This window comes from Dermacentor andersoni, chromosome 6 (assembly GCF_023375885.2).
Source record: "Dermacentor andersoni chromosome 6, qqDerAnde1_hic_scaffold, whole genome shotgun sequence".
NCBI classification, from domain to species: Eukaryota; Metazoa; Arthropoda; class Arachnida; order Ixodida; family Ixodidae; genus Dermacentor; species Dermacentor andersoni.
This window is the reverse complement of record NC_092819.1, coordinates 113,853,529-113,870,249: the sequence shown is the minus strand read 5'-3', so window position 1 is coordinate 113,870,249 and position 16,721 is coordinate 113,853,529. Positions and strand designations below refer to the sequence as shown.

Below are 16,721 nucleotides of genomic sequence, written 5' to 3'. Positions count from 1 at the left end.
AAGCGGTGCCGGATCGCAGAGGGGCAGTCTCGGCATATCTTGTTAAATGGTCGACCGAAGTGACAATCCAACGGTGACCGGAGGGTGTCAACGGCAAGGGACCATATAAATCAATGCCAACAAATTCAAAAGGTGCGTCCGGGCAAGGGAGAGGTTGTAGTAAACCGGCAGGAGGGGATGTCGAGCGTTTGCGGTGCTGACATGACGCACAAGAGGCAATGTATTTGGCCACCGTTGTGGATAGGCCAGGCCAGAAGCAGCGGGTCCTTATGCGGTCGTAAGTCTTGTGGAAGCCTAAGTGGCCAGCCGATACATCGTCGTGAAGTGCCTCTAATACCCGCAAGCGAAGGCAGCGAGGTAGAACTGGGACCCACCGGTGACCTGTTGGGTGGTAAACGTAGCGGTGTAGCACGCCACCTTGAAGGCGGAATTGTCGAAGTTGGCGTCGCAAGCGCCTGTTGGGTGGTTCGGTGAACCCACTAAGGCGATCCATGAAAGCTCGACAGTAGGAGTCGGCCCGCTGAAGCGAGACGAAATCAGAGCGTGATGAAAGCATAACTTGGTCCAGGGGCGTTATCGAGAGCTGGTGGGAGGCAAGCGTAGCATCGGAACGACGTGGTTGGGGAGACGACGGCGCGTTACCGGGAGAGAGTGAGAGTGGGCAGCGAGACAATGCGTCTGCATCATGATGGCGTTTTCCAGACTTGTATGTTATAGTGAAGTCATATTCCTGCAATCGCAGTATCCAGCGTCCTAAGCGTCCTGACATCTTTTTCATTGATGACAGCCAACACAGAGCATGATGGTCGGTGACGATGGTGAAGTGGCGGCCGTAAAGGTATGGGCGAAATTTCTGAATCGACCAAACGATAGCCAGGCACTCTTGCTCTGTAATGGTGTAGTTCCGCTCAGCTGGAGAAAGTGTTCGGCTGGCATATGCTATGACTTGCTCTTTAGATTCTGTATTACGTTGCAGAAGTACTGCGCCAATACCTTGTGCGCTTGCGTCAGTATGGAGTATGGTGGGGGCACGATTATCGAAGTGGCGAAGCACTGGTCCAGAAGTAAGATGCCGCTTAAGAGCTTGAAAAGCCGACTCGCAGTCGCTAGTCCAGTTGCGTATCTAGTCCAGTTGCGTATAAATCTACGAAAATATGACGTCAAGCCGAGGAAACTACGTAGATCTTTCTGTTGCTGGGGGCGAGGAAACTGAAGAACGGCACTAATCTTTTCGGGGTCAGGCTGGATGCCAGCTTTTGAGACGACGTGACCCAATACTTTTATTGTTTTGCTTGCAAATTTGCATTTTTTTGTATTGATTTGGAGACCAGCATTCGCAAGGCACTTGAGAACTTCGTCTAATCGATGAAGATGTTGGCTGAAGTCAGACGAAAAGATGACAATATCGTCCAGATAACAGAGGCATGTCTTCCATTTTAGACCACGAAGGACGTTGTCTATCATGCGCTCAAATGTGGCAGGAGCATTACAAAGGCCAAAAGGCATCACGTTAAATTCATAAAGGCCATCCGGTGTAGCGAATGCGGTCTTTTCTTTGTCAGTCTCGTTCATCGGAATTTGCCAATATCCTGACCGAAGATCAAGGCTGGAGAAATACTCCGCCCCTTGTAGTGTGTCCAAAGCGTCGTCAATTCGAGGTATTGGATATACGTCCTTGCGTGTGATCTTATTGAGCGCTCGATAATCCACGCAAAAGCGAACTGAGCCATCTTTTTTCTTTACCAGGACCACGGGAGACGCCCATGGGCTAGATGAAGGTCGTATTATCTTCCGCGCAAGCATGTCAGCAACCTGTTGTTCAATGACCTTGCGTTCGGATGGCGATACACGATAGGGGCGTCGTCGTATAATAGCGGAACCATCGGTTTCGATGCGGTGTGTAGCCGCAGGAGTTTGGCTCAACACAGGGGAACAGCTATCGAAACAGGCTTTGTGTTTTGCCAAGACCATCATTAGGGCTTCGGACTGCGCGGCTGTTAGGTCAGAACCAAGAACGGCTGGAGGAGGGAAAGAATCATCCAAACCTGAGGTTGGGGCTGGCGATGAAGGGCAAAGCGCGACTAGAGAGATAGGTTGAGTGTCGGCGAGGGTTGCCACAGTCATCCCTTTGGGCAGCATCACAGGATCTGGGGTCGTGTTGCAAGCAGACAGAAGGGCGCGGCCGCGTGAAAACCGGACGAGACAGGTGGCAATGAGAATTCCGCGAGAAGTACAGCGGGAAGAAGGGGCGACTAGGGCGTCTCCGTCGGCGATCTGACTGGATGTTACGGCTACAACGTCTTCGTGACCAGGACGCAGGACGTAGTCGGCAGCGATGGTCAAGTTCACGCATGAAAGTGAAGAGTCCGCAACAGGTTCAAGCTCTGTATCCGTGATGTGGACAACTTCCTCTCTACATGAAATGACGGCTGAAGCAGAATGTAGGAAGTCCCAACCTAGTATAAGTTCATGGATACACGTTGGAAGGATGATAAACTCGATGTGGTGGCGTATGCCGTCGATGAGAACACGAGCAGTACACTGTCCGTCAGGGTGAATGAATGCATTATTAGCACCACGCAAAATAGGTCCAAGATAAGGCGTTTTTACTTTACGGAGCCGCGAACACAGATCACTCCGAAGAACAGAAACGGCGGCACCGGTATCGATGAGAGCTGACGCGGGAACACCTTCGACAGTCACAGAAAGCATGTTGGCCGGGCGAACAGGAGGAATTTTTGAAGACCGATAAGAAGCAGTTTCCCCTCCAAAAACTGCAACAGTTAGTTTTCCGAGTGCTGGTCGACAAAATGGGAAGTGGGGCGAAGCGGGGATGTAGAGCGCCGGTAAGGGGATGGGGAACGACGTCTGGCCGAACGGGAACTATGAGGCAGATTGGGAGCAGCTGGTGGAGACGCAGAACGCTGTTGCGGGGACGAGTGCGGTCCGGGATAGTAGTCGTCTGATCGGCGAGTGCGGTCTCTTTCGTGCTCAGCATAGCCTCGCCTTTCATCCTGCTGGCGCCGGCGACAGAAGCGAGATATATGGCCGCGTATACCGCAGTAAAAACAAACTGGACGAGGTGGACGCCACTGAGGGTACGATGGCGCAGCAAGTGCTCTGGTTCCCATCGAAGCCAAATGGTCATAGGAAGCGCCAGTAGGCACGGAAGGCACGGTAGGGGTGGGTAGCGAAACAACATCCGCGTAGGTAGGTGTGGAGCGCGCTACCGGAGCCAGATGCGTCATGGGTGTAGTCATCGCTGTCAACTCCTGCTTTACGACCTCGCGCAAGTCGAAGGCGGGGGTTGGGGCGCAGGCAGCAGGTGGACGCCTGAGGTCTTGTAGTTGAAGCTCTTCGCGGATGATGGTGCGGATAAGAGCACGTAGATCTGGAGAATGGGGAACCTGAAGATCGCTGCAGTCATGTGGAAGACGAATAGACTGCAGCTCGTCGAGGCGTTGACACGTTGAAGTGATGTCTTGGACAGAAGCCGGATTTTGCACGATTAAGGCGTTGAATGCGACAGGCCCAATGCCTTTTAAGATGTGGCGAACGCGTTCGGCTTCCGTCATGCTAGGATTCGCACGGCGACACAGAGCCAAGACATCCTCTATGTATGAGGTGTAAGACTCTTGGGGAAGTTGGCGCCGCGTTCCCAGCTTCTGTTTGGCGACTTCTGCACGGCCAGACGAGGAAGCGAAGATTTGCCGCAGCTTCGAGGTAAACGTGGACCAATCCGCGATGTCGGATTCGTGGTTGAAATACCACGTCTTTGCAACACCGGTCAAGTAGAAGGCGACGTGCCTCAATTTCTGGGTGTCGTTCCACTTGTTGCAAGAACTCACGCGGTCGTAGTGGTCGATCCAATCGTCTACGTCATCACCGCGGAGTCCCGCGAAGACAGGGGGATCGCGCTGAGGGCTCGTCACAGTCCAAGAGGGCGCCGCAGGCGGGGTCGTCGGTGTGGTAGGGTTAGAGGCGCCGGAAGGGCCGGGGTTGGAAGTGTCCATTGTTGTAGGGGTAGCTGGGTGCAGGCGGCGACCGGAACGGAGCTCCAGGGAGGACGGGAACGCGAGAGGACGTCGGGATCTTGACGTACCTCCACCACTTTATAATACCGAGACAGATCAAGTTGTCCAGCGCTGTTTATTCCAAAAAAGGCAACGCCCGCAGCTCACGCGCGAAGAAGTCGAAGAAGAGGGAAGATGATGATGGCTATGTACAAATGAAAACGACGAAGAACGTTAATAGTGCTTACAATATATATATATATATACATATACATAAAGAAAACTTTGTCCACCAGCCGAAACGTCAGTGAAATGTTCTGTGCTAATTCAACGTACGTCGTACTCTCTTTTTCTTCATTTTCCTACCAAGCCCAGCGTGATTTCCTCAGCCACAACCATATATATATATAGGTATGTGTGTGCGTGTGTGTTCCTAGGGGTGGGCAGAGCCACCCCAATTCAGTCACCAACTCGTCCAGGTTGCTGTGTTACTGTGTATATATATTTATATATATTGTTGTGCGAACAAAGGATTAAACGGTGAAGGTTATTTACAATGTATATTTAGAAAACAACTGCAGCGCTGCCAGTTCAGCCGACAGCTCGGGACCCAAGCAGTTCGTCTTCGTCGAGCCGCCAGCGCGCATTGTCCAAATGAAGCAATATGCGTGTAGCATTATCCCCGGCGGCAGAAGCACCATCCCGGTGCATCTAACTATCGGCGTTAATGAGAGAGAAATAAGGTTTCAGACGTGCGACATGCACAACGTCATTGGAATGCGGACAGATGAGGCACTGAACATTGACTGGAGCAATTTCATATGTCACTGAATCGCGGCACGCAGTAAGGACCGAGACAGGAGCTTCTACAGCGTAAGCTGCTATGGACACCGTACACCGGCGGCTACGCACACCATCGCCACCAGAAATGGCTGTTGGAACTCCAACAGACTTTCTGGTGGCGATGGTGCACGTCGCCGCCGGTGTCCATAGCAGCTTTCGCCGGCAATGAGAAAACACTCCGTTCCCGCCGGGATCGAACTCGGGCCCGCTGCGTAGGAGTCGGCAACCCTACCACAGAGCCACGCTAGCGCTTGTTAGCATTCAGCGGGAAAATGCCGTATAAACGCGTCCAAGCGCGCCAGGAGACACGTGATGTGACATGCGCGCTGCGTAACGTCGATAGGTGAACGTTTTGCATTGCATTTGCATATTACTACACCAGGTAGGACACCGTGTAGCAGTTGCACATGTATCAGTACAAGGTAGATAAAGAAGGTTTGAGGAAGAAAAAGAAGTTTAAGGATTATAATCCAAGAATGTTAGAAAAACATACATTGTGTGCCTGAATAACTCAAGCTGGCTAGGTAACTATGCCACCGCTGCTTTTCACAGGGGATGGTAATAAATAATCATAATCATTAGCATCGTATCATGCGACTTGCCTCGCATGCAAGATTTGCGCTGCGTAGCGCCTATACATGTGCCCTTTGCATTGCCGTTACATTTTATTACACCAGGTGGCTTGTCATGTCACATCCGCGTAGGTAGCGGGGCTAGGTTGATAGAGAAGTCTTGAAGAAAGGAAAAAAATGTTATAGAGATCATGAATGATATACCCGATCATTTTAGGCACACTAGGTGGCTGCTTTTCACCGTCCAGTTTCAAAGGGAATGCCATTAAATCAGCATCATCGTTACCATTTCACATGCTCACCACGCAGGCTCAATACCTACAAACTTTGCATTGCAGTTCCGTTATATTCCACCAGGTGTGCCGACATTTAGCAGGTTCATGCTACATGTAGGTGACCATGGATGTAGCAGGCTAGGTGACTATATGCCGTCATCGCGTTTCGAAGGGGATGCCATCGTTATTATTACCATAATCGGCAGCAGCGTACTATGCCACGGGTCAAGAGATGTGACATCTACTCCACGTAGTTTGGACAGTACTGTTTATTCTTCGGTGCACGTTATGGGGCCTCCTTGCAAGGGACGAACCTGAAGAAGCGATTCGCAGGCTCAACAGACCGCTCAACAGACCGCTGGGCAGAGGGCAGGACAAGCCGCAGCTCGCCGTCGACGCGGGGCGGACCATTCCGATCGTTCTCCTAAAACGACGTGAAGACCTGTAGTGCGTTGTGCGGAAAATGAAGCTCATATGTAGACGCTCCTCCAGCTTACGTTGTGACTGTGCTGCGTGTACCACGCAGGCCTGTGACTTTTTCTGGTAGCCCAACGTGAGTGGTTGGGGACCAGAGCAGCGCCAGAAATCCAGGTGAAAGTGCACGTCTCTGTGCTGGCGATCTTACGAACGCCGCTGTTTCTCTTGGAAGGTCAGGAGGAGAGCACAGGCGATTTCGCATACTTCGGCTGCCTTGGTGATGGCGTCAAGTGCGTATTCGCTGGCCTCTGTTACGGCGGATGGAAGGGATGTGTCCAGTGGCAATGTTGGTTCTCGGCCGAACAACAGAAAGAACGGGGAAGAACCGACAAGGTCATAGCGCGAGGGATTGTATGCAAATATGAAAACAGCTATAGCAAGGACCTAATCACTATGGCTGGACGAGACGTAATTTGCAAGCATGTGTGTCAGGATTTGATTCAGACGCTCCTTAAAACAAATAGTTTCTGGATGGTAAAACGTAGTCAGCTTGTGACTGGTTGAGCAGGACAGCAGGATGTCGGCGATGACTTTTGAAAGGAATGTCCGCCCACCGTTAACGAGTAATTGGTGTGGAGCTCCATTTTGTAAAAATTACGTTGCGGAAAAAATATTGGGAATATCTTTGACGCAATTTGTTGGCAGCGCTCTTCTTATGGCGTAGCGCGTGGCGCAATTTGTCGCCACAGCGATCCACTTTTTGCCAGACGTCGATAGAAGGCGCGAAAGAAGGGCTCCAACTTGACGTCTAGCGGCTAAAGGCACCCGGCAGGAAGCCTTGATTGGGTTTTCGGCACTGCCATTTCTCACATACCACAATGTGTTTCAGGATTGAGCGGGCAAGCCCTAGCCAAAAGAAGCGCCAGCGAATTCGGTCGTAACTGCGGGAGACGCCGAGGTGACCAGTGGTTAGTAAGTCGTGAAGTTCATGAAGAAGAGCTGACTGGAGCAGCTCAATTAGGAATGACGAGGAGTAAGGCAGAACCGTCGGTACGAATGTTGTAGCGGTATAATACACCATCCCGGAGGATTCTAAGCGATCAATAATGGCTCTAAAGGTGGCGTCACGGTGTTGCTCGTGGGTGACGTCGAGGAGTTGAAAAACGGAGAAAACACAAGCTTTGACTTGGGTGTTAGAAACACCGGGTGCTGCATCCACTGGATGACGGGGTAAACAGTCTGCGTCTTACCCGCCGTGGTTGCTCAGTGGCTATGGTGTTGGGCTGCTGAGCACGAGGTCGCGGGATCGAATCCCGGCCACGGCGGCCGCATTTCGATGGGGGCGAAATGCGAAAACACCCGTGTACTTAGATTTAGGTGCACGTTAAAGAACCTCAGGTGGTCGAAATTTCCGGAGTCCCCCACTACGGCGTGCCTCATAATCAGAAAGTGGTTTCGGCACGTAAAACCCCATAATTTAATTTTTAGTCTGCGTCTTCATGTAGGTGGACCGACTTGTACGCTACTGCATAGAAATATTCTTGTAAGCGCAGAGCTCAGTTACCAAGCCGGCAGATAGGATCATTGAGTGATGAAAGCCAGCAGAGTACGGTGATAGTCTGCGATTACAGAGAACAGCGTGCCTTAAAAATACGGGCGGAATTTGGAAACGCCCAGACGACAGCGAGGCATTCACGCTCTGTAATCAAATAGTTGCACTCCACTGCTGTGTGCAGGCGGCTAACATAGGCGACAACACGGTCTTGTCCCCGTTGGCGATGGAATATGACCGCTCCAATAAAAAAAAAATTATATCATGGGATTTAACGTGCCAAAACCACTTTTTGATTAGGACTCCGGAAATTTTGACCACCTGGGGTTCTTTAACGTGCACCTAAATCTAAGTACACGGGTGTTTTCGCATTTCGCCCCCATCGAAATGCGGCCGCCCTGGCCGGGATTCGATCCCGCGACCTCGTGCTCAGCAGCCCAACACCATAGCCACTGAGCAACCACGGCGGGTGGCTCCAATCTAGTGACCTCTGGCATCAGTACTGACTTCAGTAGAAGGGTATGGGGCAAGGTGGGATAGTATTGGTGGCATGGTGCGAGCGGTGGGGAGGTGGGCGAAAGCGGCAGCTTGAGCGGGACCCCAGGTAAACGGCATATTCTTCTTCAGAAGATCAGTAAGTGGTTGGGCAATCGCTGCGGCTTTTTTTTTTTTTTTGCGAAGAGTAGAATGTTGGAACATAGTCCTACAAAACTTCGGGCCTCTGTGGCAGAATTAGGGACAGGAAAGACGTGACGGCCAAAAATTTTTGCGGGTCTGATCGAATACTAAAAGCGTCGGTGAGGTGGCCCAGCCTTGTAATCTACCGGCGACCAAAGTGACATTTCGGTGAATTAGGTTGAAGCACAGCCTTCCGGAATACTTGAAGAATAGCTAATAAGCATTCACGGTGTGTCTCAAATGCAGAGGCAGAGGCATGTTGACCACGTAACTCTTGAAGCAAGGATTTCATATTACGTTTGAACGGTGCTTGGACGTTGCATAGACCAAATGGCATAACATTGAATTTACATAGACCATCAGTAGTGACAAACGCGGTCTTCCCTTGTTCCTTTTCATCCACAAATATTTGTCCATAACCAGACTGAAGGTATATTAATGAAAAGTAGATGGCACCATGGACACAATCGAGGGCGTCGTCAATGCGACGCAATGGGTAGACGCTTTTTTTGACAATATGTTTTTTTTTTATTTGCTCTATTTATTCAGGAATACGTTAACCCTCTCTTGAAGGTTACTACAGGGAGGGAGAACATTCTGCAAGCGTAATTTAATACATACGCACAACTTATACACATATACGTATAAAATAAGTAATACAACCAATTTCAAGACCATAGTTGAAGTTCTAACTAATCATCAGAATTATTGACATAAATACACATCAAGTAAACGCATGATTTCAGAAACATCTTTTGTATTGACCACATTTTTCGGAAGGCCCTTTCATGCACTCGTTTAGGCGACGATAATCTACGCAAAAACGCCACGTGCCCCCTTCTTTTTAACAACCACGACGGGTGACGCCCAAGGGCTCGACGAGCAATGTATTTGGCAAGCATCTTGTTTACTTCATCTTGAATTGCCTTACACGTTGGTGCGTAAACTCGATATGACCGGCGAGAAATGGGATTAGGATCACTAGTATAGAGGTGATGCTTAAAAAGTAAAGCCAGACCCAGATGTCAGTTATTGAGGTCGAAGATGTCGCTGTAGGAAACCAGTAGGCGTCTTATAGCTGCTGCTTGTTCAGGGAATAGGTCCGCAGCAGTCATGGGAATATATGCTTTCTCGAGACAAATTACGTCTTGTGGACATGGTGAAGAACCGTAGCAGACGTCTACTGAGAAAGTCGTGATGTGATCCGCTATAGCATGCAGCATCGCAACCGATATACTTTGGGTTAGAGCTTGCTTTCTCTGGCCAAAATTGACGACGGCGAGGCATGTCAAGTTTTCGGCAACGGCTGTGACAGAGTGGCAAACAATGATATTGCGCAATGTTCAGACATCAAGAGCGGTAGTGACAACATAATCACCATCGGGCATAGGGAAACATGTCAACTAATCGACGAAAGCGAAGGCTCCAGTCGACAGGCGGATAAAAGAGGTTGCACTAAATTTGTTCGAGAGTTTGGCCCGAGTATGCGGGAGAAGAGGAATTTCGAGGCGAAAGGCACCGGCAGAACAGTCGATTAGAGCTGAATGCGTCTTAAAGTCTGTTCGAATGACGAGGATGTGGGGACAGTTTGTCAGCACTGTAAAAAAAAAAAAAAAAGAACTGAAACGTGGCGGCCGGCGCGACTTATACGGGTAGCGCACATCCCACTGACGGCGACAGTTACTCTCGTGCAATAGCAGTTGGGAGAATCTTCTTCAGTCGGCGACAGAGATTAGCAGTCATTATGGACACCTGTGCTCAAGCACCAATTACCGCCGGCAAAGGTACACCATCAACGGGAACAACAAATAAGTTGTGGTTCGTTGGGAGCGTCAATGGAGGATTTCTGCATGACCAAAAAATAATGCAGCACTACCCCCAAGAGCGGCATGGCCTAGTTTGCCGTCCGGGAGGGTTCCTAATTGGTCGCCTACGAGCAGCGGCATGGCTTGGACGACGCGGACCGACGGCGCTGAGATGACAGCGAGCGAGCAGCACGGGTGTCATATTGAGAGACGTCAGAGGTAGGAGATGTACGGCGAGGTGAATGCGGGCCAGTATCGGCATATGGGCCAGGAGATGGGGAAAAGGAGCTCCAATACGGGCACGTCCAGGATGTGCCGCAGTAGCGAGCTACATGGTCAGTTCGGTGGCAAAGGAAGCAGATTGGCTTGTCATCCGGAGTTCTCCACCGAGTAGGGTTGCGCATTCTGGGAGAATAGAGGACGCTGCAAGGCACTGCTGTCGGCACCAGTCTCGCGTTATGTCCGGAGACGGAGCAGGCAGCAGGAAATCACAGATTGGCAAATTCATGCCGCGCAAGTTCCTGGATGAAGGAGATCGCTCTTGCTGGTTTATCAGCGGTGGGGTCAAGTGAGCCTGGATGGAACGGGGCTGGACGGGCAGCGTCCAGCTTGCAGCGAGCGATAAGCGTGACATTCTCATTGAAGTGGGTGTAGTAGTACGGCCGACACAGAATGATGTGGCATCCCTGTTAGGAAGATGGGGGAACTGTGAAACGATGTGGAGGCTTTTAACCAGCTCGAAGCGGCGTTACTCCTTTACAATGACATCAATGGTGAAAACATTGTTGTAGGTCAACAAGTTCAACGCGTCGCCGCATTCCCTTTGAGGACATGACTTACTCTATCAACCTCTGCCATCTTGTTGTCAACTTTCCGATAAAGGGCGAGCACGTCCTTTATGTATGACACATACGATTCAGTGGAAGACTGCACTCTGATAGCAAGCTCTTTTCTTGCTGCCAGGTGGCGACCGGTCGGGTTTCGAAAGAGGTCGCGGAGCTTCTTCTTAAAGGTATCCCAGCTAGAGAGCTTCTTTTCGTGTGTCCTGAGTTTGACACGAGTGTTTTCCGCCCAAGTAAAATCCTAATGCGCTGACTATAGTTGAAGCAACGAAAATCTCAGAATGGCTACTACACGTGTTAAAACAAAGGTGACTTCAGGAATATGGCGTGTCGCTAAATCGCTCGAATGGCAATCGCATAACCGCCGAGAGTCATCATGAGATGAGTTTTGTCATTGTGTTCTTTTCTGACAGTCTTTCCAACAATATATTCTAGAGATTAGTTTTACCATTAAGACACGCCGTGTGAGAATACCATCAGATGATTTGTGATGCCAAGGAATGCGTCAATTATTTCTTTATTACAGGTCAGGTGATGCTACATGCCTACAATACGCAGCAGCGACAAGTGCTTTGGGCATTTTTCCACGTGCTATTGTGCCTTCACTTGATGCACATTTACCACAAGACCACAAAGTCAACATTTCAACACGCGTGAACACACTGTAGACTAAGGTACGTGACGTTCACATTGTGTAGAAGTAAACTCATAGATCATAGATGCGTCCGGGCCGGATTTACCTCCCGTCAATGTGGTTTGAATTGTGCTCCTAATTCTTAACGTAAATTGTGGGCTTTAACGTCCCGCTCCTGTAGAAAGGGTTATAAAGGAGGTTGTAGCGGAGAGATTTCGGAATAATTTTCATCAATAGAAGTTTTTTAACGTGATTTGATGCAGCATCAAAGCGTGTATTTTTTTTTTTTTTGCATTCCGCGCTGGTGGGAACTGGTTGCCGTGCCAAGGATCAGACCCGCGACCATCTACTCCGTAGTGCAGCACCACATGCACGCATTGTCACCGCGGTGGATGTTCCAAATTATCTTCGCGATTCTTCCTTTTTCTTATCCAAAATCTCAGCACGCTTCCGCGGTGTGCACTGGATGTGCAATAAGTTACCGTTCATATTTCAGACGAAATTTTACAGTGTCATTTTGTGCTCATATCGCACTTCTGATCCTTCTCATGTACAAAGCATGCAAATTCTAGTAAGCGCTGTTAGGCCGCCACTTTGCTCGCCTTATGTTTGCCCGCCAGTTCAAGTCAAGCAATTGCTACTTATCACAGTGCCACAGTTGCGCTATTTAGCATTTCAGTTTAAGTTTTCTGAGTGAATTCATTCTCAGGACCACACAAGTGTCCAGAATAATTTTAAAGTGCTAGACCAAATGCATTGGTTTTCCAGTTACTTCTCTCCTTCCGTGTATAAAATTTCGTTTTCTTAAAAAAATGTAACTGCAACGCCATTGCATCTCGCTGGACACTTTCAAAATAACACCTCGGAACTGGCGCAGTTCAGGAAATGCGTTCCAAGCGCATACGCTTATTTATATGTGTCTGTCTACCACCACAGCAAAGTTACTTATCTGTGTGTATATATTTCTGTAAATATGCATCGTTGTTTCTGTCTATAGGCCTCTGTTGCAACGTAATGTGGCCTGTTACGCTTGACGACTGCAGCATTGCTTTTACTGATGCCCACGCCATGTAACGGCGGCCTAGGGCTCCGTCAAGCTGCTGAATTGCAGCTTTTAGCATAGGCAGCCATAAAGATTATTTCTCGTCAAACGAAATAAATTTGAATTTGAACTTTTGATCAATGGCCTTCTACTACTGCATTAAAGTAAATGGCGTTACTGTTCCATAGATAGAGGAGATGATGCCACTGTCTGGGAACTCTTTTATACACAATTACACAAGGTATACTTCATATCACTGTAAGAGCTACGAAAGGGCACAACGAGAATGTGGTAGAGAGTCAGTAATAACAAGAAGGATAGGGTTATTTGTCTGAAGTGTGATTCCTAGGATTTAAAATATTGAAACTGTGATAAAAAATACACAACGACGTAAGCCAGACATCCGCCAAGAGGAACTTAACCCGCGGTTGCAGCAAACACAGAGAAGTGCGAAAGCAAATATACGCTCGGATGCGAAACTAATACCATGCAGTGACGTCACTCATATCATACCATTTTTGCAATTCTGTAATCGGCGCGGCAACTTCATCATTAGTATTGCACACGATGCCAGCAACATCAGAATAATACAGTGGCGGCATATTGTGAAGAGCGTCAGAAGAATAAGCACCTGGTCTTAGCAGGTCTCTCGTCACACCGGTTGATTCTCCTGTTAGTTGAAGATGCCCTCATATGTTGTGTTAACTATAAATGGGAAATGGGGGGAGCTGGAAGCGCATAATATAAGAACCCTCTGCAACATCTGAAGCTATATGACATAGCACAAATGATAAGTTTTCAAGCAGTAATGTATTTCATGACCATATCAGTGTTCGCTGTATTAGTCCAAGGCAGAACGCTCCTGTGTTTGATCTTTCTCATTTCATTTTGGTGTTCCTCTTCCTCCTACTGCGTTTCACAACGTCATTACTCGAGTATCCGGTTTTCCAGCGACAACTGTAGTACTCGTTCTTAAGCCACGCATCTGCTTCAACAAAGAAGCAATAAATTTATCAGGATGATCTATGATGCTACACCTTGCTGGTACGTGTTCTCACGTACAAATGAGCGCACTTTGAAAAATTCCTCAACAGGCTCTTTCCGAAGATCGCTGATAAGCGCGACATATGTGCTTCCTGCACAACGTCAACATTCGGCAGCAGAGTTGTGGCACCACCGCCTCAGGTCGTTCGGCGTTCGAATAACTGTCAGGCCAACTTTACGGCCACTCGTCAATTTGATCCACCATGAAATAAAGGGCACAGAGCGATCAGCTCTTCTCACTCGTAACCACAGTGGAGAGATTCTGTAGTTCGAAAGCGAAGTTTGCTTCCTTTGACTTTTTCACTGCTGCTGCTGCTGTACTACAAGCAGCGTCGCCAGATGGCTCAGAGCGCATATATATATGACAGGAGTGTAGCAGAGAGGTAACGTGACGCCAGAAACATATTTGGGCCATTCCATACCGTCGTGTGTGCACAATACCTTCTGCAGCTCCCTGTAATTATGTTACGCCCCACAAAAGCATTGCAGAAACTGCAGCGCCTACCTTTCTACTAACATGCAAGTCCAGAGCGGAGGTAAGTAAACTGGCAGAGAGGAGGTAGGGAGAAGATGCAGAGGATGGATAGTACAGAAGCAGTCACAAAACTAGTGAGAAACAGCCTTGCCACTCTTCGCTCGCAGTTCCCATACAGGCGGTGGTAGGGCCGGATAGTGAAAACGTGGCGTATGAAAGCAAAAAAAAACGCCAATACTAGACACAGCAGTGGTTGCGGGCAATCAGAAAGTATAGTACGGTATGTTTTTGATGTTTCTGTAAAATAAACACTGTACAAAATTGTGAAGCAGACAACTGACGCAGGTCGCGCAGACGGAACGCCGCATTAAAGCGCCATAGCGTCTAGGCGACACTACGGAGAAGGTGGCATTTCAATTCAACACTTCTGTACCGCTGCGGTAGGTTCGTGGGTGTGACATTGCTCGAGATCGCGGGCTCGATCCTGAACACAGTAGCTGCATTTCGACAGGGGCTAAATACTAAAAAAAAACTATGATTCATTCAACTCTGTGAGGGTAGTTGACCAGCGAAGCTGCTTAGAATGCGGTGCGGACGTGACACATAATTTTAAACAAAGGTACGAACTCATTTATTGTGCTGGTGGGTGGTCATCGTGACGAAAGGTACGCACACTCATTTATTGCCTTGATCAGTGGTCACAATTTCACTCGCAACTACAATCACATTCTTTGATAATGTCAAATCGCTGCACGTACGCCTGGTCGATTAGGCCGGATCGGTGTGGCATCGCAACGGATATGTCTGCAACGCGGAACGCGTAAGCCACTCCCTTCTCGGTGCAGACACATCCACATTGAAATCACCGACAACGACAACAGGGGTAGTGTTATCGCAGCTAATTCACGCAAAGTGAGTAGCCGTGAACCTTAGGGGATTTTGAGTCATTGCATTTTTTCTTGCTTAAGGGGGTATGAGCCGATGCTCACAGCAGTATGAGCCATTGCTCACAGGAGTATGGGCCATTGACGATGACAGTTTTCTACATGCTGTTCTGTAATTTGTATGCGTGATTAGAAAAAAATTAAGCACTGTTCGCTTCCCTTTGCTGAGTGCTTGTAGCATCTGCCTTACGGGACTATGACCCATGGCATCTTTTGCTTGCTTACGGGAGCATGAGTGATTACTGGCGCGTGAGCCATTGATGATGATAGCTTTGTTCTCGGCGAAGAAAAATTCAATTAACCATATCGATGTACAGCATCGCTCTAAAACACTCCTGCGCTTAGATTTAGGTGCATGTTAAAGAACCCCAGGGTGTCAAAAATATTCCAGAGGCCGCCACTATGGCGTGCCTCATAATTTGATGGGGTTTTTGTCACATAGAGCACCCTAATACAGTACGAGTTTGACCCGTCAGTCACGAGGCGATGCATCGTGTGAGGCCGTGGCAATGCTAGCCTTTTCAGAGGTTATAAACAATTACGTACTACAAAGACTAAAGCAAGCACGATTCGTTGTGCGTTCGTTGCATTACACTGATATACACAAGTGTTGCAGGCAAAGCAACGTTTAATATCAACTCATCAATCTCGTATTAGACTACGCGTTAAAGAAATTAAACATTCGCAATGAACATCATCGCTAATTACTCTGAATAAGAGCACACACATCCATTCCATCGCTTACATCGATTCGCATAGTGCGTGGAATCCGCAAAGTGTTTTTTGTTCCTGTAATGCAACATTATTCTATGAACGAGTTCCTCGTCAAATACCGTCTCAGGAAAATTTCTTATGGTAAGGAATTTGAAAGAATCGCATCTATATTGTGCGGCACGTTCTACGGATGTTTTATATAAGGCAGTCGACTGACAGCAACGCTGGCAAGAATCGTAACAATAGCTTTCATTTACTGTGAGCGGAACCGGGATGGATTCAGCAGAACTTTGAACAGAACAGAATTTTAGCAGAATTAAGAGATGACCTAGAAAGGCTCACGTATTTACTTGTGAAAGGCACAGTGCACTTTTCTTACACACATAATGATGCTGCCCTATTTTGATTTCTATACTGGCACTGAAAGAGTGAACGCAACAATGAGCAGGTCCTATAGATAAAAAAATGATAATTTTTTCATGCATTTTCAGGGTCCTCGAGAAGAACCTAAAAACAGATCTGTAGAAGTAAGCCAAATCATATGACACCAGGATAAGGACAGAAAACCCAACCAAAAAGGAGACTGCTGCTCAGTGACTTTTCGGGCATGGCAAATTAAATGCACCTTGAAAATAAAATCGTATTCGGTTTCTTCACGTCTGACTGCAAATTAAGCCATGTTAGTTAAAATTATTGGAGTGTTCACACCCCAATCCCGACGCGCAACCGTTCCCCTCGTTCGCAGAATAGAAACCGGCACCGAGGAATGAAGGAAAACAATCTCCTCAGGCTTATCAATGCCTTCGTACTATGTCACTTTACGTACGCAATTTCTATGCACAACTGGCTCAGAGCGAAGCGAGACAAGCTC

General features: G+C 48.4%; 1 protein-coding gene across 2 annotated transcripts in view; it reads left to right on the top strand.

Annotated features, from left to right (window-relative positions):
• LOC126522276 (venom metalloproteinase BumaMPs1-like) overlaps positions 1-16,506 on the top strand; it is a 117,396-nt gene extending 100,890 nt beyond the window's left edge. The window contains exons 12-13 of one of the 2 annotated variants that reach the window (XM_055066315.2): positions 11,524-11,671; positions 16,342-16,506. In XM_055066315.2, coding sequence (XP_054922290.1) covers positions 11,524-11,665 — 142 coding nt within the window. In that variant the 3' untranslated portion in view covers positions 11,666-11,671; positions 16,342-16,506. Of the gene's footprint in view, positions 1-11,523; positions 11,672-16,341 lie in introns of those variants that run through there. The other variant, XM_055066317.2, reaches the window with a different exon arrangement.
• The last annotated feature ends 215 nt before the right edge of the window (positions 16,507-16,721 follow it).